At 45.5% G+C, this 20,626-nt stretch overlaps 1 protein-coding gene across 1 annotated transcript in view; it reads right to left on the bottom strand.

Moving 5' to 3' along the window:
- The window catches only part of KCTD3 (potassium channel tetramerization domain containing 3), a 319,588-nt gene that overhangs the window by 147,991 nt on the left and 150,971 nt on the right, over positions 1-20,626 (bottom strand). The window contains exons 7-8 of the mRNA XM_086927901.1: positions 10,872-11,048; positions 4,459-4,549 (exon numbers count right to left, since the gene is read on the bottom strand). Coding sequence (XP_086784027.1) covers positions 4,459-4,549; positions 10,872-11,048 — 268 coding nt within the window. The remainder of the gene's footprint in view (positions 1-4,458; positions 4,550-10,871; positions 11,049-20,626) is intronic.

Here is a 20,626-nt window from a genome sequence, read left to right as displayed (position 1 = left end):
CAGGGAATGGGAGGAGTGAGATGGGGCGGTAGTTCTTAAGTTCTGAGGAGTCTGCTGTGGGTTTCTTCAGAAGTGCGCTGAGTTCGGCATGTTTCCAGCTTTCCGGGAAGGTGGCGGATTTGAAGGAACAGTTGATGACATCGCGAAGATGGGGTGCGATGATGGAGTCTGCTTTTGTTGAAAATGTGGTGGGGACATGGGTCGGTTGGTGATCCTGAGTGGATGGAGTTCATCAGGCGGATGGTGTCTTCAGTAGTGATTGGGTTCCAGGCGCAAAGTTCGTGAGAGTGCTGATTTGGTTCGGAGGTGTGTGGAGTGGACTGTTCTTCGGATTGTTTTTCAAAGCTGTTATGTATGTCGACGATTTTGTTGTGGAAAAAAGAGGATAAAGAGTCGCAGAGGTCTTGAGAGGGAGTGATGTCGTTGGTGCCGGCGGTGGGGTTGGTAAATTCTTTGACGATGTTGAATAATTCCTTACTGTTGTGGGCGTTGTTGTCGAGTCGATCCTTGAATGCTGATTTCTTGGTGGATCGGATCAGTTGGTGGTGTTTGCGGGTGGCGTCCTTGAAGGTGGTCAGGTTGTCAGTGATTGGGTTTTTTCTCCATTTTTTCTCGAATGTACGACATAACTTCTTGGATTTCTTAAGGTCATCGTTGAACCAGGGGGCCTTTTTGTTACCTTGTTTGGTCTGGTGGTTTTTCAAGGGTGCTAATTCGTCAGCGCTGTGGGTGATCAATTGTGTGAGTTTGGTGGCAGCATGGTTTGGGTCGGATGATATGGCACGGGGTTTTGGTTAAGCGATGTGAAGAGTTGGTCGGTGGTAATTTTGTTCCAATTTCTTCGAGGAATAGGTTGTGGGGGGTTGTGGGTCGTGGTCTTTTTGTAGCTGAAGTGAACGCAGCTGTGGTCCGTCCAATGGAGAGCTGTGGTGTGATCGAATGAGATGTGTTTGCTGGAGGTAAAGATAGGGTCGAGCGTGTGTCCGGCAAGGTGGGTGGGGGTGTCAACAAGTTGTTTGAGCCCGAGATTGGCCAGGTTGTCCAGAAGGGTGGTGGTGTTGCTGTCTTTTTTCTTTTCCAGGTGAAAGTTGAGGTCTCCCAGTAGAATATAGTTCTCCGAGGTGAGGGCATGTGGGCTGATGAAGTCAGTGATGTCTTTGTTGAAATGTGTGCGGGTTCCTGGTGGTCTGTAGATGAGGGTGCCTCTAAGTGTAGTCCTGGGGTCGGTGTGGATCTGGAAGTGAAGGTGTTCGGCGGTCGCGAGGTTAACGTTGGAGTTGGTCGTGATTCGGATGGTGTTCTTATGGACTATGGCAATGCCTCCTCCTGTTTGGTTGGTGCGGTCTTTTCGGATGATCTTGTAAGCGTCCGGGATGGCTATGGCGATGTTGGGCGCTGATGAGGCGTTCATCCAGGTTTCTGTAAGGAAGTCGACGTCCGGCGATGTGGTGTCAAGTAGGTCCCAGAGTTCAGTGGCGTGTCTGTGGACTGAGCGGGTGTTCAGCAAGATGCACTTGTTGCGTTGACTAGCACAGAGTACAGTAGGGAATTGTACACTGGAATGTCGAACAATGTTGTAGAGAGGTGTAAATTATAGTGGAGTGGAGCTGAGTAGAGTCACATAGGATACAGAATGGAGAAAAGTGTAATACAGTGGAGTGTTATGTTGTAGAGTAGAGTGGTGTGGAGTTGAATAGAGTGGCTGGTGTATCATGCACTGGAATAAAGTGTCACAGTAGAGTGCATTATCATACAGTGGAGTGTCACACAGTGTTGGAAAATGTCACACAGTGCAGTGGTATGGAGTGGAGTAGAGTGCAGTAGAGTGTAGTGGCATACAGTGTGATAAATTGTAGCGGTATAATGTGTTGTAGAGTAGAGTGACTGAGTGATGAGCAGTGGAGTGACGTGAAGTGGAGTAGTGGAGTACAGTTGAGTCGAATAGTGTGTCATAGAGTGGAGTAAAGGGAGATGGTGTGGCATAAAGGTAGTTGGGTAGTCTGCCTCAGAGCGGAGTGGAGAGTCATAGACTAGAATAGAGTAGAATTTCACTCAGTGACACAGAGTAGAGTAAACTGTTGTACAGGGGTAGAGTGTGTAATAGAGGGTCATACTGTGGCATAGAGTACAGTAGAGATTTGTAGAGTGTTGTAAAGTGGTGCGGCATAGAATGGAGAGTCATACAGTGGCGTGAACTCGGGTAAAGTATTGCAAAGTTGAGTGACGCAACCGACAGTGGAGTAAAGTGTCATACAGGGCAGTGGTGTCTCGTAGAGTAAAGTGCTGCAGCGCATCATACAGTGGCATGGTTTGGCATGTCAGAGTGCAGGAAACTTGTAATAGAGAAGAGCAGAGTTTGGAATAGATTCTGGAACAGAGGAGTGCCATAGTGTGGTAGAGTCGAGCAGCATACAGTGCCACTGTCTTAAGTGGTGTAGAGTGTAGTCGATTAGAATGGAATAGTTGTTACAGAGTAGAGTGGAGTAAATTGTGGTGGAGTGATGTAGAGGGAGTGGAGAGTGTCAGAGTGGAGTAGAGTCTGGTAGCTTCACACAGAGAAGACTATACTGTTGTACAGTGACATAGATTGGAGCACAGTATTGTACAGTGGAGTAATATAGAGTGGAGTTAATCTTGGGAGAATTGAGGGGCGTAGAATGGAGAAGAGGGTCGTAGAGTGGAGTAGGCATTGACTGGAGAGGCATAGAGTCTCGTGTTGTAGTGTTGCGTCATAGGGTTTTATATTGTAGAGTATTGTGGCATACAGTGTCATGAAGTAGAGTGTCATGGCGTACAATTGCGTGGTGTGGAGTGAATAGCATAGAATGAAATGGTGTACAATGCAGCGGCATAGAGTGGAGTGGCATTCAGGGAATAGCGTAGAGTAGAGTGGAATTGGGTCCAATTGAATAGCATAGAGTGGAATGCTGTACACTGGAGTGGCGTAGAGTAACATACAGTGGAGTTGAATATAGTGGAATGGCATGGAGTAGCATACAGTGGAATAGTGTACGGTAGGGTGGCATAGCGAACAGTGGAACAGCATAGAGTAGCGTACAATGGAGTGGCCTAGACTGGAGTGGCGTAGAGTGGAGTGGTGTACAGTGGAATAGCGAGTGGAGTGACATACAGTGGAGTGGGGGAGTGGTATAGAGTAGAGTTGCTTACAGTGTAATAGCATAGAGTGGATTGGCGTAGATTGGAATAGCGTACGGGGAAGTGGTGTAGAGTAGAGTGGCTTACAGTGGAGTGGTCTAGATTAGAGTAGCATACAGTGGAGTAGCGTACAGTGGAAACGCATTGAGTGGAATAGACAGAGCAGAGTAGCATTCAGTGGAATACCGTAGATTGGATTGGAGCAGAGGAGAGGAGTGTAAAGTGGGTGTCGCAGAGTGTGGAAAACTGTCTTAGAGTGGAGTGGTATATAGTGGAGTAAAGCATTCTGGGTTGGAGAGAGTCAGAGAAGAGTAGAATGTGATTGAGTTGGGTACATTGGAGTGGCATAGTGGTGTAGAGTCAAATGGCATACAGTGCAGTGGAGTAGAGTCGAGTAGAGTGGACTAATGTGTTATAGAGTAAAGTGGAGATAACTGTGGTGGAGTGGCATAGTGAGAGTTGTGTGGAGTAGAGTTTGGTAGAGTGGCATATTGAGAACTACAGTGTGGTACAGTGACCGACGAGAAGTGTTGTACAGTGGAATAGCACAGAGCGGAGTAAAGTTTGGTAGAGTGGAGGGGTCTACAGTAGAGTAGAGGGTTGTAAAGTGGAGCAGACTCGAGTGACAGAGTGGAGTGATGTAGAGTGTAGCATACGTTACAAAAGTGCATTGATTAGTCGTTTATTTGGGAATTTTATATAGTGCCAAATGATGCCTTATGGCCACAATTGAATGCTCAACGGCACATTGTTATGTAAATGAAGCTATTTCTTAAGTATAATTCTATGCTGCATTACAGTTTTCTTTAATTAATATTTTGACGTTGTGATTTTGATGAATTGTTTTGTTATGTATAAAAAACATTGTACGTGACATTGAATAAGTGCCTGTATTGAGTAAAGCTTGTAAACGGATTAAATTTTTTTTTAAGCTTAAGGAAATATGAGCAGAAAACAAGAGTTTTGATTGAAGCATATTTGATATAGGATAAAGGATCCCCATAGTATTGTATATGAATATTGCTTATCACCGAATACATCCATGACCATACAGCGGATCGATAGCGAAAGCAAGCAGCATGTATTATGGCTTCCTAGTTCAACTGCAATACATTTTTACAACTGAGAAGCTACATCCTTTCTTTATTACAGGCAACTGAAGACAAGAGAAATCACCCGTAAAATGGAATTTCGAGGAGTGTTTTTATTACAGGGATTGCATGCTCCCATGTTTTATAAAATGATTAGACAAGGAAACAAGACAAAGGTAAATATCACATGACATTTCGAAGAAATGTGTACCTGTAACAAACAACAAAATGGGCATAAGCAGCAACAATCCAGTTGTGATGGCCGGCCACTATCAACACCTTGCGTGGATCCACCGGAAGACCTAATACACCAACAACAACAAAACAGATGCATCAGTCAAATCTGAGTGGATCCCTGTTCTTATACAACAAATTAGGATCAAAATGCATTTTATTATTTGCCTATTTCAATTTTACAATAGAATTGCAATCAGACTGCTCTTGGCATACAGACGTCACTTTGCTACTTAAATACACCCTGAAAAGATCATGACAGCTACAACTGTGATATCAGTCTCTAATCAAACTGACCTATGGGTCTCCTAAGGGAAAGAAACATGTTACAGGCCAACCATAGGACATTTACATTCTGATAGCTTACAAGGCATTATTCTGAAAGGCAGGTCACCTAGGATTTTCTGTGTGGGGCGTTATACTTTCTCTTTTATTACTTTTCTGATATGCTACACTACTTTCAAAAATAAACTATTAACAGAAACCTATAATCCCATCCTACAAATACCAACGTATTGAGTTTTCCTAATGTTCTCCAAGAGATTCCAGGGTATTCCTATACCAAACCCTTATAAAGCAAACAAGAATCACATAAAGCACTTAAAACTATTAATTCTCTTAATGACAGAGATGTAGAACAATATGAATGTTCCTATTATCTATTTTGTGACAAGAACACATGGTGGGAAAAGAAAACGAAGAGTCAAAACCCTGTAATGGATGATCCGTCTCTTCTCTTCAACCATAATTTAAAAAATAATAATTTGTATGCATAGTATGGATACTTAAATATTGTACTAGTTTAAATCCCAGTTGCAATTCCCTCATATCAGGAAAATAAATGCTACCTGAACCCATCAGGCATACACTCTGCAAAACTCTGCAAAAAAAGTGAAATTCCCAATATATTGTTTTCAAAACCTCTTCCTTCCATACTCTCCCATTCATACTAAAGATTGCACAGTACACTAAATAATCTCCAAAAATTGAGAGTCATCCTCTGTCAAACATAAAACAAAGCAAAGGATTATCTTGTTATGAGCCCCAATGTATACAATATAGGCCTAGGTAGTTGTAAGACCTTTTACCAACAATTGTCCTACCTTGCTCTACATAACGGCTCTGGACAATAAATAGAAAATGCAAGATAATGTGGCTGTCAACATCCTCTTGTCTATCTGAAAGCCAACTAGCTCATCTGAAATAATCATATGTTGGTAGATGCAAGGCCACAAACCAAAAAGATCTCTAATGGTAACAACGGTTCACTTTTTAGTTTGATAGAGGATTGGACCTGGCCCTTTGCAGACGGTGAATGATCTTGCGAGTAGCTCCCAGTCACTGATATGGAGCAATTGTGTTTAAGGTGACTACCTTGCCCCCCACCCTTAACTGGGGTAGTCCCAAAATGGAGGGGGTGTTTCCGATTCCATCAGTTGCAGCTACCAAGTAGTGTCTCTGCTGGTTAATGTGTTCATGTTTGAACAAGGCCACCATTTGATGATTGCGTGTGAGGAGCAAGGAGGGGCTCGCTGTTGCTGATTCAGCACTTAGGCGGGAAGGCGGGTGGATTGTTCAGCTCCCGCTGTCCTTCCTGCCAGAGGAGGAGGGAGACATCCAGGAGGAAGTGGAAAAATGCGAGAGCATTTCCAGCACTGGCCAAGACAGACAGTGGTGTGGTAGTACGAAGGTAAGCACAATAGGCTGCTGACACCCCGCGTTGCATGGAAGTCGGCGGCATTAGGCAGGTGAGGCTTCTGCCCGCTCGAGGCATCCACCACGGCGTCCAAGTGCCCTTCCTTCGCTGAGCCCTGCACTCTGCTCCCAGATCAGGCCCCCACATACTTATAAAGCTCAGACTTGTGCTTCTTTGCTTTCTGCGGTCTCTTCTGTGGTGGTGATAGCTTTCAAGGTGCCGCCCTGTGTGTTCCCTGGGAGGGTGACTCACAGATTGACATAGGTCACTGTGGCCAGGGGGATTGTTCCTTAGTTTCTACACAAGCACTGGTGCTCAAGGTCTAATGCAGTTGGCGGGAATTGCTTGGGGAGGGGTGGGGTCAGCCAGACTGAGGGATTGGATTTTCTTGCAGCCCTGGTGTGGCCACTTTAGGTGCCAGCATAGTCAATCCCTGTGTTCACGCTGCAACTGGTGTCCTAGGATCTCCCTTGGATTTGCTGGGTTCGGCCTGCACCTCTGCAAACTAGAAGAAATTACCAGAGAAACCGGGGCTATGTCGAACCTTACAAAGAAAATGTCAGCTGCGCCCATCATGAATTATCGTAGGCAGTGCTTTAAATGGGGGAAAAAGTATGCAGATACTCACTTAAATGTGGCGATGGGTGGGGCTAGGGACGGGACTAAAGGCAAGACATGCAAAGTTTATTGACTTATATATTAGTTGCAGCACATACCAAAACACAAGAAATGTTTTTCTATAAACAAAACAGGTTACTTCGTTATACAAAACGAAAGTCAATCACTGAGGTATTTTAACATTTCCTTATTTTGTTTTATTTCTCTCGTTTCTCTCTCACACAAAAACACACATACACAAGCAGGCAAACAGACAAACATAAGCAGACACTCACACCAAAGAATCAGGAGGGATTAAAACCCTTTAAACCTCCTTACCTCCCATGGCTATTCTCATTGTCCTATCACTGGGCTGCTTCGATTCCTTGCAACACAGCATGATGGCGAGCACCCAGATATCATGCAAATAAGCCCACGCTAAATAGTTCAGCGGGGGCTCAGCTCAGGGCTAAAAAAATTCTCTGGCTGTCAAAGAGAAAGGCTACCACCACTAGCAGCTAATGTGCCTAACCTTTATGAGTACTGGTACTCTCCACTGCAGTAGAGAAGTGCCAGTACCCAGAGTGATAAAAGTGCCGGTACTCAGTACCTGCGAGTACCGTCCCGATTCGTAGGAGATTAAAAGCAGGATTAACCCCTTCGGCACAGTGGAGCTGTGCTAATAACGAGCTGAGCTTGTCATAACAGCCATGGAATGCCCACGAGGAGCTAATTCCCCTCCTGTGCTCGGCGTTCCATTGAGTGGGTGGAGTCGTCGCTCCGCTGTGGAGCATGACGAGCTGAGCTCGTCACGAGCACTGCGGCGCCGCACGCCGCTCCCCCTCCCCCGCGCCCCGGGGGAATTAGCCCCACGTGGAAGGGGTTAAGAGCTAGGACCAGATCACACTGGAACCCTACAGAAAATGTTAAAATAAACTAAGATCCACTGGGTTTTCCCACAAGGGGTCAGAAAATTGTTAGAGAGGTGAAACCCACCTGCAAACAAATCATTCAGCCAGCTAATCCTGCCAAGCAATCCACGGGGCACATTAGGCACCCTACACAAGACTGAAAGCTAAGCAAACAGCACAAACTGAGGGTGATGACCCTGCAGATGCACAACAGCCATAGGGCACAGGGAGCATAACCAACCTCTCCCACAAATCCAATGTCTCTAATGAATCCAATGAAGAACATTAAAGTAGATATAAGACTTTTAGCTGTTTCACTCAATGGTCAGGAAGCTCAAAGATGAAGACACTAGCAAAGTCCCAGTACAGAAATAGTAGTGTCCAAGTGGCAACAAGAATGGACTTCAGTGATCCACCACCAAGCCCAAGACTTCCAGAAGGTGTAAGTTGTTAACCATTCCATCAACAGTGCCATGGAGTGCAGGTAGGTAAGAACACCTGTTTGCAACAGTAAATACATTTACCTTAGGGATTTGTGTGTTATTCAAGGTTTGAATAATGTGGGACATGCACCAAAAATCGGGCTAGGTCTCAGCTGCATGATTTAAAGTATACAGCTATACACAATGTAATTTAAATGGATGGGAAACAGACCAATAAACTCCCAAACCCATTAGAAATGGAAAACGTAATTAAGAAAGTGACTATCCTAATTTGGTGAAGGGAACCAGAAGCAAGACTTTGTAGGTCTCGGCCTGCGTAGGCTGCGCTTGCCCAGTCTCGCTGGGCGAGAAATTATGTCTTAGAGTAGGGAGGTAAACGAGCCAGCTCTTCTCCGTTCTCTGGCTTCCTAAACGGCGGCAAGCCATTGGAGAAGAGCTCTGCCTGTCACTCTAAGCCCCGTCTGTTTCGGATTGAGGGGTGTGTTTTTTGTGGTCCTTTCTATCCGTGACGTCATCCGTCACTCAACAAAAAACACGCCCCCAATCCGAAACGCATGGGGCTTAGAGACAAAAGGCTGTCTCATGGCAAGCTCTTGGTGGATGTACGTAGTTGTCACTCAACAAAGGAAGCCTGTTTGTATGGCAGCTAGCGAGGGTGAGCTGTGTTCTTTGTTTATTTGTAGCATTCTTAAATTGAAGATGGGATCTGCCTCTTATAATAATGATTATGATGAGGACGGGGGACGCAGATGTGATATAATATTACAATGTGGGTGCAATTAACCGTTTCCGATCCACATGCACTATTTCATTAGAAAATGCACGCTCACTGAGCGATAAAATGGCGGATCACCCGCAGTCGCTCTCCCATGATTCTAAAACCCCAACCAAACACATGCGCAAAAAAAAAACACGGTAGGAAACAAAATTACATGGCTCAAGGTTTCTAGATAACGACACCAGCGCGGAGGAAAGAGAAACCCGATTGGAAGCATGACACAAAACCATGTATAATTGACGAGAACATCTAGCCAATAGGCGTTAAAGATGAGTAGATTTAACCAACTATCTTTCCATAAAATTCGGACAGGGAAGTCTAAAGATGACGAATCAGGCTACGATGGGTGTTTTTCACCGCCCTGTTTCAAGTTTGGCTGCAGAGTAAAACCTCATTCCCCGCCTCAATTCTGTCCAGCGCTAAATTCTCTGTGCTAATTAGTCCTTTAATTGGAGTGACTTGAGATCGTACCAATAGCATGACAGATAACAGATTAGATGGCAGCAGATGACTCCTGAGCTCTTTTAGGCAGTTGTAGTGGCTGGAGGGCATATCAGAAGCAAGTCTTGTGCAAGGTGTGCTCTGCAGAAAATGTGCATGACTAGCTCAAATCTCGGCAGTCATTTTCTGCAGGCCAAATATAAATAGGTGCCATGCCCTCATTGCTATAGCAGTGCTTGCCTTGTTCTGCTGGGAGCAGTGGAGTATTGATGGCTCTTGTTGTTCCTTGTTGTCATTTCCTGTTGCTATCTCCAAGCAACATAAGTCTTTGTAGCGGAGATTCGGTAGTTCTCTCATATCAACTAAGTTCTTTCTGGCCCGAGAACTTCGATATGCGGTAGGGCCTGGGGTGTGTGTGCAGTTCAGTATCTGAAGATAGAGGGTCTGTGAGGCAACAGGACTCTTGGTATTCTTTCTGATTTGTCATTTGCCAATGAACCACCAGGTTTAGTTGTGTGTAAGGTAGAAGACATTTTAAAAACTGCTTAGGGGAAGGTCACAACTCAAAATGTGTGCCTATTGTAAAAAGTGAAAGGTACTAGATTGGTGAAAGGTACACTGCGTTCTTTTTGTTAATCAGTAAGAGGATGCTAAGTTCTCTTGACAAGGAACAGGAGATGGAATGCTTTGAGCATTCAAAGTAAGGACTAGCATTAGTGTAAGACCTGAAGCAGTAAACATTACCGCCTCAAGGGACAAGTGAAGCAGAAAGCGTATGATATATATTACCTTATTCGTGCAAGGATATCTGAATATGTCCATAATCTCTGGGTTGTAAATTATTGCAGATGATATCAGATAGACATACCTCATTAATTCTTTCCATATTGTTCCATCTCTAACTCCCGCAGCATACTTCCTAATTGCCTTCTCCCCGTTTTCTCTGTATCTGAGTAACCACCAGGTAGTTTTAGGGTACATGCATCTCTAGTGAATGCTGGTGTCTAAGGCTCAGAGTTCCCACAATGCTTCACACTTATCTCAGCAATCTGATGAGGGTAGCACCTCTCATGTACCAAACAGGCATTCCAGAGATTCCATACCATCCCCTAATGCATCTACATTCGATACAGACACATGTACCCGGAATCTACCTGGTGGTGATCAGGCACAGACACAACCAATCTCCCTAAATGTTACAAGTGTATTTATATATTAGTCAACTTTTACACTAGTCCTGAATAGCTTCAAACACGTTTTTTTCCCAGACAGACAACATTATTAAAATTAAACACTCTCCGAATGGCAATAATGAAACGTAGGAAGCACCACTGCGAATGTAAAGGGGTGCTAACCAATAAACAATATTTATAATGACCAACTGTTATATTTTCTCACAGGATACAGCAATGAAGTGAAACACAATCTTTTTATTACATACCAGTTTATTTGAGAATATGTATGTTAACTTAATAGTCAGTCAAGGTAAAACATGGTCTTTTGAAAGATGCTCTGAATCCTTACCGAGTTTAGCCATGTCTTCTGCGGTGGCGGAAGCAGCAGCAAGTATTGTAGGTTGCAAGGCATTTCCTCTGACTCCACCCTCTGATGGACTCTGAACAAGTTTGGCTTCTGAGGAAGTTGAAGCAGCAGTTGCAGCGGCTACAGCCGCAGCACAACTTAGTTTACGGCTAGGAATACCTACAAAAAGAAAATCAGGGCACCATTTACTAATAAAAATGTAATGTACCTTTTTAGGTCGAGCCTAGCGGCAGCACACATGTGCTGCTCCCTCTGTGAGACATGCTGAATGGGAGTATGCACTGGAAGCCCCGCTCACTCTCCACCCATATTTGTAATTGGCTTGTGTCACTGTCCTTCGTAAATGCAGGCTTCTGATTCGTACACAGACTTGTTAGTCCCTCCTTGGTACCACCTTGCCTGTATCTGTTACCACCTACAACTGGACCTTTTACTTGGCTCATTACATGGTCTGCGTTATCTAGTGGGTAAGCACTATTTTCTTTAATGGTCTTTCCCTATTCCACCCACACAATGCCGCAGCACTCTTTTACATTGTTATGTTTTTGTTTGTAATTTCCAGCGTGGTCTGTTTTAGAGGCTGCGCTGCTTTATTTATTAAATTGGCAGCGCCGCAGCCTGCTTTTACATTGATGTTACGTATTATTTTGTCATTTGCAGCGCGGCCCACTTTCACGTTAGTGGCCGCCCTGCTTTATTTAATTAAATTTGCAGTGCAGTCCGCTTTCACTTTAGCGGCCGTGCTGCTTTATTTATTTAACTTACTCCACGGTCCGCTTTCACTTAGGCGGCTGCGCTTCTTTATTTAATTAATTTGCAGTGCAGCCCGCTTTGACTTTAGCAGCTGCGCTACAGAAACTTGCTTTCTTTTAGCAACTAAACGTTGAGAGAGCGCAAACTGACCTAAATGTAGAAGTGCATCACACTTACACGTAGTAAGCACAAGTCATGAAGAGAAATGCCATGAGTGCTGATAGTACCTACATCTATATTCTGAAATGTGTAGTTAATGTAGAGATTTAAGTAGAAGTGGAACTAATACAGAAATGTGTGAAACTATATGATTTTATTAGACGTGATTATTCCTGAATCCATGTTGTGTAGCTGCTAAAATGTAAGATGGCATACGGTTAAACGTAGAACGAGGTAGGCCTCAGGGCCAGAGTTAGAGGGGAGGGGGAAGGTGGTTCATTTCATAACATGGATTGCACTAATGTTTTAGTAATAACGAATAGGCCATGATTTATAGATGTGTTTACCGAATAAATAGAATAAGAGTACTAACATGCTAATAATTAAAGAAGAAGTTGAATGCTATAATCATTATGAGAAATGTTGTAGGGCTGGAATGTTTTAACGTTGATTTACACATATTAGTCTGGGCCGGGGAATGTTGCAACGCTGTTGGAAGACTATGAGAATTGGGATTTTGGCTGCAGATGTCTGTCTGTAAGAGAAAAGGGGGTATTCAATTATAAATAATATGAATAGAGGTTTGTTCGGAAGACGGCCCAGACATGGAGGAGGGTTCCGGAATGTTTAAGGGGTATCAGCGGGCCGGAGAAGAGTCTGAGAAGCAAGGTCGACTCTAACCACAAGGCCTCATCATGGAAAAAGCCAGAAGCTACACCACGTGAGGGGCGTCTCACAAGGGGCGTCCTAATTGTTGTTGTATTTTTGTATTAGGGACAGCACCCCTGGGTGGAGTTAGAACAGATGCCTGAGGACCCTTTAGAGAGCGGATGGGTAGGCAGAGAGGGGTCATGACTGGAGAACTATAGGTTTTCACCAAGAGACTGAGAGTGGGTGACTTCCCTTGGGGGTCATTCACTGCTGACACCTTTTGTTAGGTTGGGACCTGGCTAAGTAGGGATACCATCTAGATCAGGGTAGGGACAGCCTAACCTGTATTTTCCCTCCGGCTGTAAATGACTGAGAGATCTGAATACGTGTCTATGCTAATAGCCTTATTATTTTTAGAACTGGTTCTTGTAGTTTCTGTTGCTCGTCTGAGGGCTTTCAGAGAGCACATGTATGTAGTTGGGCCCGTGTATCTTGTGAATCTCATTTTGAGATGCCTGTACCTGCAACTTATCTTGACCTTATAATAAACCTTTGAAAGCTAGAAGTTGTTTGTGATCTTTTGGAGCGGAGTCCTTCATTGGGTAAACTAACTTGGTAAGGGATGCACTTTCTTCCCTCAATGACAGGCAATAAAGGTTCAGTCGACCAGATCGGGGTTTTAGATCAATAGTGATAAGGTATCGATCAAAATCTCGCCCTTCCAACGTCCATACCCATTTTTAAATATAAGCTTAATACTAGTGCTGCCGTCAAATGTTGTTTGTACTGCAGCTCTTCACACAAGGTCAAAACTATCCTCATTATTTACATCTGCAAGTTTTACAATGTAACGTCATGCCTAGTCTAAATATGAAGCAACCTAGCCATAAGAATGGTCTACACAAGTATTTGGCTAAACTGGTTAGCAGGGTTGTAATCAGGCCTTTACTCTGGGGATATCAACCTGCCAGAACATTGTGTTTTTTCTGTATAAGCAAGCATTTGTAACGTTGGTCACTGGATGGCAGCAGAGGGCTGCAATCAACTAAACAGACATCAATGAAGTGATAACCTCATTTTCTATCACTCAATTCATGCACACCAAAGTTATGTCCAGATCGTTACGTCCTAAGTAAATGTTGTGAATGTTGTGAGCAGTAACAGCATGCTGTCGCTCGCTGTGGACCTCACACCGCCTTTCATGACACTACCTTAGAAGATCCAGAACAGACCAATAAGTCTGCAGGAAAAGAGTAATCCAGGTACCAGCAGTCCCCTCTCACATCTGCAGGATAACGCTTCGGCCACAAACAGGAAAAAAGTTCTAACAAGTATTTGCAATGCAATAGGTCTCACATTTGCGAACTTTTAAGCTATTGGCATTGTAAATGACAATGCCTTTTTTTATGTGTTTTGAAAACCTGCAAGCAGCGACTCACTAGAAATACAAAATGCACATACATTAAAGGCATTGTCCTTTACAATGCCAATGGGTCAACGTTTTAAAAATGCGAGACCTTTTGCATTACAAATGCAATTTTTGTTCGTCATATTACAGTGACGATATTATATAGAAACCTGGATAACCTCAATAACGAAAATACTATTAAAAAGAGTTGTTAAAATTGTAAAGTCGCTGCTTGCAATGATCACTCTGATGCTTTAGGTGTGCTTCAAACTTATTTATTGTACAAGTACAGTTATAACTGAAGAGCGCCGGCCGATGCTGCCTTCTCTCCTTGTCTCCAGCGCGCTAATGCTAAGCGCGCGCACCGCCTCCAAGATGGCCGCCGCACGTCACGTCTACGTGACGTGCATAAACTAGTACGCTCACTACATATCTCCCCTTTTTACCAAACATTAAAGAGTCACTTACAGTTCATTGTCCAATTCGAAATCTCGAAATCTGGAGGGCCTTACCACCGGCCTTCCGCTCCTTGTTATCCTGATAGGGTTCTCCGGGGTCCTTTGGCTCTGCATCTCGGTGCCTTCCATTCCTTCCTTCGCCATCACATTCTCCTCCATTCTTCTCCCCGGCCAGTCCATGTCGGTCCCTTGACTCCCACTCGCTCCTTCTTCGTCCTCTTGTTCCGTTTCTTCGCTTGCTCCGCCTTGCTGCTCACTTACACACTGTCCCTTCTCTGTATTCGAAACCTCAATGTCCTCCCATTCCGTTCCGGTGTGCCCCCATCGCAATACCTTATTGCACCTGGCCATGCGGTCCTGGGACCACACGTTTCCATCACTCAGCAGGGCCGCTCGGTACACCTCCTTGACTTGCATGGGTTTGCTATATTTACTGTCTCCTTTCTTCTGTAAGGTGGCTAATTTTAATCTTACCCACTCTCCCTTCTCCAGGTCAGTTCCTTTAACATTCCGTCGCTTGTTGTAATGATTGGTGTAGATGGTTTGTGCCCTCTCAAGGTTGGCCCGCACTACTGCAGGGGACCATTCGCTGGTGATGACTTTCTCCTTCCAAATCCTGTTATCATGCGTGAAGGGCTCTCGCCCTCTCGCTGGACGCAGGGGTTTGAGTGTCTTGTCCGCGCCTTGGCACTGCGGACACTCCCTGACGTGCCTTTCCGCCCTCATGTCCATGCCTGGCCACCAGTAGTTTTGTTTGGTCCTTAGTTTCAGTTTGCCTATGCCTAAGTGGCCCTCATGTAGCATGTCCAATAGCTTGGTGATGAGGTTCCTTGGGGGAATCACCTTGTCTCCTCTGTAAGTGAACACCCCTTTGTCTCCTACCGACAGTTCTTCCCTTACTTCATAGTATGGTCTCATGCTTTCCTTCACGTGTCTTTTGTCTGGCCAGCCTTGTACGATGTGTCTCTTCACTTCCTTCATGTTGCTATCCTCCTCATATGCCTCTGTCCACTCCTGGTGGCTGATGACTTTCTCCAGGTCTTCTACGAGAGCTACCAATTCCCCTTTGCCTGCAGGGTCTTCCTCCCCTGGCTCCATGGCAGCCGCTCTGCTCAGGTAGTCGGCTACTCGGTTCCGATTTCCGGGAATGTACTCCACATCGTACCTAAACTCAAGCAGTTTTAGAGTCATTTTGGATATCCTGGGAGTGGCGCTGGTGTGTCCACTTGACGCTAACACTTTTACCAACGGCTTATGGCCTGTCTTGAGTAGGAATCGGGTACCCCATAGGAATTGCCGGAATCTCGTCATGGCCCATACCACCGCCAGCATTTCCTTTTCGATCACGCTGTATTTGCTCTCAGTATCTGTCAATGCCCGGGATGCAAAGCTGATCGTCTCCATTTCTCCTCGTCCCCGATCCTGCATGAGCACAGCACCCAGGCCCTTGTCACTGGCGTCAGTGGTGAGTACTGTGGCGCCCTGGGGGTCATATCCTTTGAGCGGCACGGCTCCTGTGACATCCTTCTTAATTGTTTCGAACTCCGCTTGAGTTTCTGGGGTCCACTGGAACGCGGTGCTCTCCCTGGTCAACAATCTCATATGATGAGTCTTCGAGGCAAAGTGTACCACAAACTTGCTGTAGTACTCCGCCATCCCCAAGAACGACCTGGCCTCTTCCTTGTTCTTGGGGGGCGGCGCTTCTGCGATTGCTTTCACATTTTCTGCTTTGGGTGTGATGCCCCGCACACCTATCTCGTGGCCCAGATACGTCACCGACTCTAGGCCCAATCGACACTTTGTCCACTCTGCTGTGAGGCCTTTGTTTTCCAATGTCTGTAATACCCTTCCAAGCTTCTGATCGTGGTCCAGTCTGTCACGCCCCATCACCAGAATGTCGTCCAGGAAATACTGGACGCCTTTAATGTCTCTGAACAGCTGGTGCATCATTTTCTGAAACACTGCGGCAGCCGAGGCCAGCCCAAATGCATACGGCAGAACTGGTAGCACCCAAACGGGGTGATGAAGGATGTGAGACTTTTGCTGTCCGGGTGTAGTACTATTTGGTGGTATGCGGAGGTCAAGTCAATTGTGGAGTACCACCTTATTCCCCTGGTCTTTGCTAGCATTTCCTCAATCCTTGGGAGGGGAAATTTCTTTACAACAATGTTCTTGTTTAGTTCTCTCAAGTCCACGCAAAGCCTGACCTTCCCATTGGGCTTCATGACTACCACCAGGGGCGCAAGCCATTCAGCGCAGGTGATTGGTTCAATTATTCCTTTCCTCTCCAAGTCTCGGAGTTCTGTCTGGACTGCCTCTCTTACTGCTATGGGTACATTCCTCACCTTGTGGGCTACTGGGATGGCACCTTCCTTGAGCACAATCTTGTGTTGGAATTTTTCCATTCTTCCTACCGTGCCCACAAACCCTTTTGGGTAGTTCTCCTTCCATTTATTCAGATCAGGCCACACTTCCGGTTCCATGAGCAGTATTTGTTCCTTCCCTCCTGGGTCCAATTTGATTCCCAGATCGCCCTGATCTAGCCAACCTAAGACGGAGGGTCCCCTCTCTGCTATGTACAGCTTGCACAACGCCGATCGGCCTCTGAATTCAAACCTCATGCGTCGGAATCCCACCATTGGGATGCGATCGCCGTTGTACGTGACTGGTCGAATGTTTAATCTCTCCAACTCTGGGCCTAACTTTGGTCTGAACGTTTCATCCCAGACAGCCTTTTGAACTATAGTGTAGGGGGAACCTGTGTCTGCCACAACACTGATGGTAATACCACCCATCGTCATTTCCAGTACGGGTTTGGTTGTCCTCTCCCCTTCCACGCATAATATCTGGTCATATATGCATAAGACGGTGACCACATCTTCCTCTGCGACCCCTTCCTGATCCACTGCGCCTTGGTCAACACATTTCACTACACCCTTAGATAACTTCTTCCGACACACTTTCTCATAGTGGCCTACGATGCCACAGTGCAGACATTTGGCCCGGAACGCCGGACATCTTCTGTCATGTGCCTCATGGGCCCAACTTCCACACCTATAGCACGTTTTCTTGTTGTCGCTACTTGCTTGCTTCCCTTGTGGTCCGGAATTTCCCTGCCATCTGTTGGCTCCTTTGGGTACTGGGTTCTTGTGTCTCTGGTCTCTGTGATGTTCCTCCTCCTGTATCTTGTTCACCATGGGTGGGGTTGCTACGTCCTTCTTGGTCGCGTCAGCACACCTCCGTGCGAGCTCTGCTCTTTTGACAATGACCATTACGTCATTGAGTTTGGTGTCCCCACTTGCCCATAACTTGTCCTGCATGTTCGTGCTGGTCGTGTGCATTACTATCTGATCCTTGATGAACTCGTCTTCCCAAAGTGCATACCTGCACGTGGTCGCCAGCTTCCTCAAGGCCGTTACATATTCTTCTATGGACTCACCATCCCGTTGTTTCCTCTGCTGGAAATTGAACCTGTCGACTGACACGCAGACCGTGGGTCGATAACGTTCATCCAGATCTTCGATGGCGTGGGCATACACATCATCATCAGTACTTTCTCTCTGTTTGGGCACCAAGCTCTTGTAAATCCTGAGTCCCTCCGGTCCCAAGTTGAGTAACAGTATGCGTTTCTTCCTTTGTGGGGTAAATTTTTCCTCATTCTCGTCCTCCAGGACCCCTATAAAATTGTCAATATATTCCTTCCAGTCCTCCCACTTCATCAGTGGGTCCCCTGGTTTCGGTAGAAATTGTACTGGTGCAATTGCATACCCTGCTGGTGTGCTCATTTTAACTTCCCTGGTTACAATTGCTTTGTCTTCTTTGCTGGTGGGGCTCCCTGGGGTGCTGTCCTTTGTTACTGTGCTGGTTTTCACCTGGGGACTTTCCGTGCTAGTCCCCACTTCCTCCTCTTTGGTAGCCAGCTCTATTCCTCCCTGACGCGTTCGGCGGGACTTGCGCGTTTAATCTGGCTGATATAGGGTGTCTGTGTCCCCTTCTCGGCCTCTTTGTCGCCTGTGTGGGTAGCCGTGGCTCTGCCACGCTCTTCAGGTTCGCCGTACCTTCAGTGTGTGCTGTCGTGTCCCTCGTGCTGTTCGGGTTCAGCTGGCCGCACAGGGTGGATCTCTGCCTTGCTCAGGGTGGACTGGGGGGCTGTGCTCTCTTCAGCTGTCCACGTGGTGGGCCCGTTTTCCTTTTTCCTTTTTTCCTTTAGCGTGGTTCTGCTGGGCCGATCCCACCCTCGTCGCCACTGTAAAGTCGCTGCTTGCAATGATCACTCTGATGCTTTAGGTGTGCTTCAAACTTATTTATTGTACAAGTACAGTTATAACTGAAGAGCGCCGGCCGATGCTGCCTTCTCTCCTCGTCTCCAGCGCGCTAATGCTAAGCGCGCGCACCGCCTCCAAAATGGCCGCCGCACGTCACGTCTACGTGACATGCATAAACTAGTACGCTCACTACAAAAATTTATTTAAATTTTAGGTTGCTTTAATAAAATTTAAAAATCAAATGTTTAAAGATAGGTCTTTTTTTTAAGGTTAAGGCTATGAAAGCACTGTTCAAACCAAGGCAAGGTACAGCAAAATAGGATTACGATTTTTACATGTTTGTGCTAGTATTTCAAAGCATCAATTCAGTTTCTTTATGTTTACATTATAAGGATTTGTAAAGTGCGACCAATCTCCTGTGGGGTATCCAGACACTGGAACAAGTGTTCAAGGTCGTTGACAAGGTCTTAGTTGAAGAGCCATGCCTTCAGCATCCGGCGGAATTCCGGAAGTAGAGAGGCTGTTAGGTGTATCAGGAGGCCATTCCATGTTTTGGGTGCAAAGATGAGAAGGCTAGCCCTCTTGTTCTGCACGCGAATGCAGGTGTGTGTGCGCGAGGGAGAGAGAGAGAGAGAGAGAGAGAGGGAGGAAGAGTGTAGTTGTCTGGTGGGCAGGTGCAAGTGGAGGCAGGAGTTGAGGTATGCTGATCCAATGTTGTGCAGTGCTTAGAATAATGTGTGAGGAGTGTGAATTGGCAGCGTTTGTGTATTGGCCGCCAGTGTAAATCTCTATGGTGATGAGTGATGTGGGTACGCTGGGGGAGGGCCAAGATGAATCGGACAGTGGCGTTCTGAATTGTCTGAAGCCAGTGGAGGAGGTGGAGTCTGCTGGTGATTACGGCTTGAGTGACGGTACATCTGGTGCTCTTGGAAATCCATCTGATTATTTTATTAAAGATGCATAGCATGTGGAAACAGGAGAAGCTGACTGCGTTCACCTGAGTGGCCATGTTAAGTTTGTCATCTATTCTGATCCCCAACCAGCATTCCCGGCTTTATTATATTGGGTGGTGACTTCAAATTCCTTCAGGATCCACTAGTTGATTCTTCCACTAAAGCCCAAAAACAAAATAAGCCACAGGTGGCCATTACTGTGGCTAGCTGCAAAAGGGACCTAGACCTAGTAGATCCATGGCGCCTCCTGCAACCTGGGAAACATGCTTTTTCATGTTTCTCTGCAAAAATACAATACGTCTTCTAGACTAGACTTTTTTCTGATCTCGCATGGTCTCAAAATGAGTACGCACGACTACATTCCAAATGCCTTTTCAGACCATGCACTAGTCAAAATGGTAGTAACCGGGGTAGGGCCTGAAAGACCACCTAGGAGATGATACTTTAATGAAATTAATTTAGAGAGAGAGGAATGGTGCATAGAGGTAGCAAACAAAATCTATAGTTTTTCCTCAAAAACACAAACACTGGCCAGAGATAGAGAATGGGCTGCTTCACTCTATAGATATGCTTAAGTGGTTGTTTATTCAAATCAAGTACTTTTTAGAAAATATTGATTCAACAGCACTAAGAGCAAGATTAGAACTAAGTGAGGCGCTACTAAAAGCAATGAAGAAGTGGTCAATAAGTAGTTGGGTGAACATTTTTAATGAAAATAAGACCTCTACTGTCTATGAAAAAGCCTGAGACAAATGGTAGGAGAAAGAAGACCTCCATATCTCAAGAGCGGTCTAGATTACAATCAACAAAGTTAATGACACAATAATAAGAGGCGTTAATTTAAGGAGAATGCAATTCTACACAAAATGGTTAATATACAGGACTCCATCCTTTCTCCATAATATATACCCTCAGATTGAGGATAGATGTTTTCACTGTTCTGAAGAGGGTGGAGGTACCTGGACTCATATTGTTTGGGATTGCCCAAAGATCTATCAACTATGGGAAGAAATTAAGAAACACTTCAGAAAGATTATAGGACCTGCATTAAACATTGACAAGTATATTGCAATTCTGGGGTGTTCACCAA

Source organism: Lissotriton vulgaris, chromosome 6 (genome assembly GCF_964263255.1).
Source record: "Lissotriton vulgaris chromosome 6, aLisVul1.2, whole genome shotgun sequence".
NCBI classification, from domain to species: domain Eukaryota; kingdom Metazoa; phylum Chordata; class Amphibia; order Caudata; family Salamandridae; genus Lissotriton; species Lissotriton vulgaris.
Note: the sequence above shows the minus strand (reverse complement) of the source record. Positions and strands in the feature narration are given on the sequence as shown.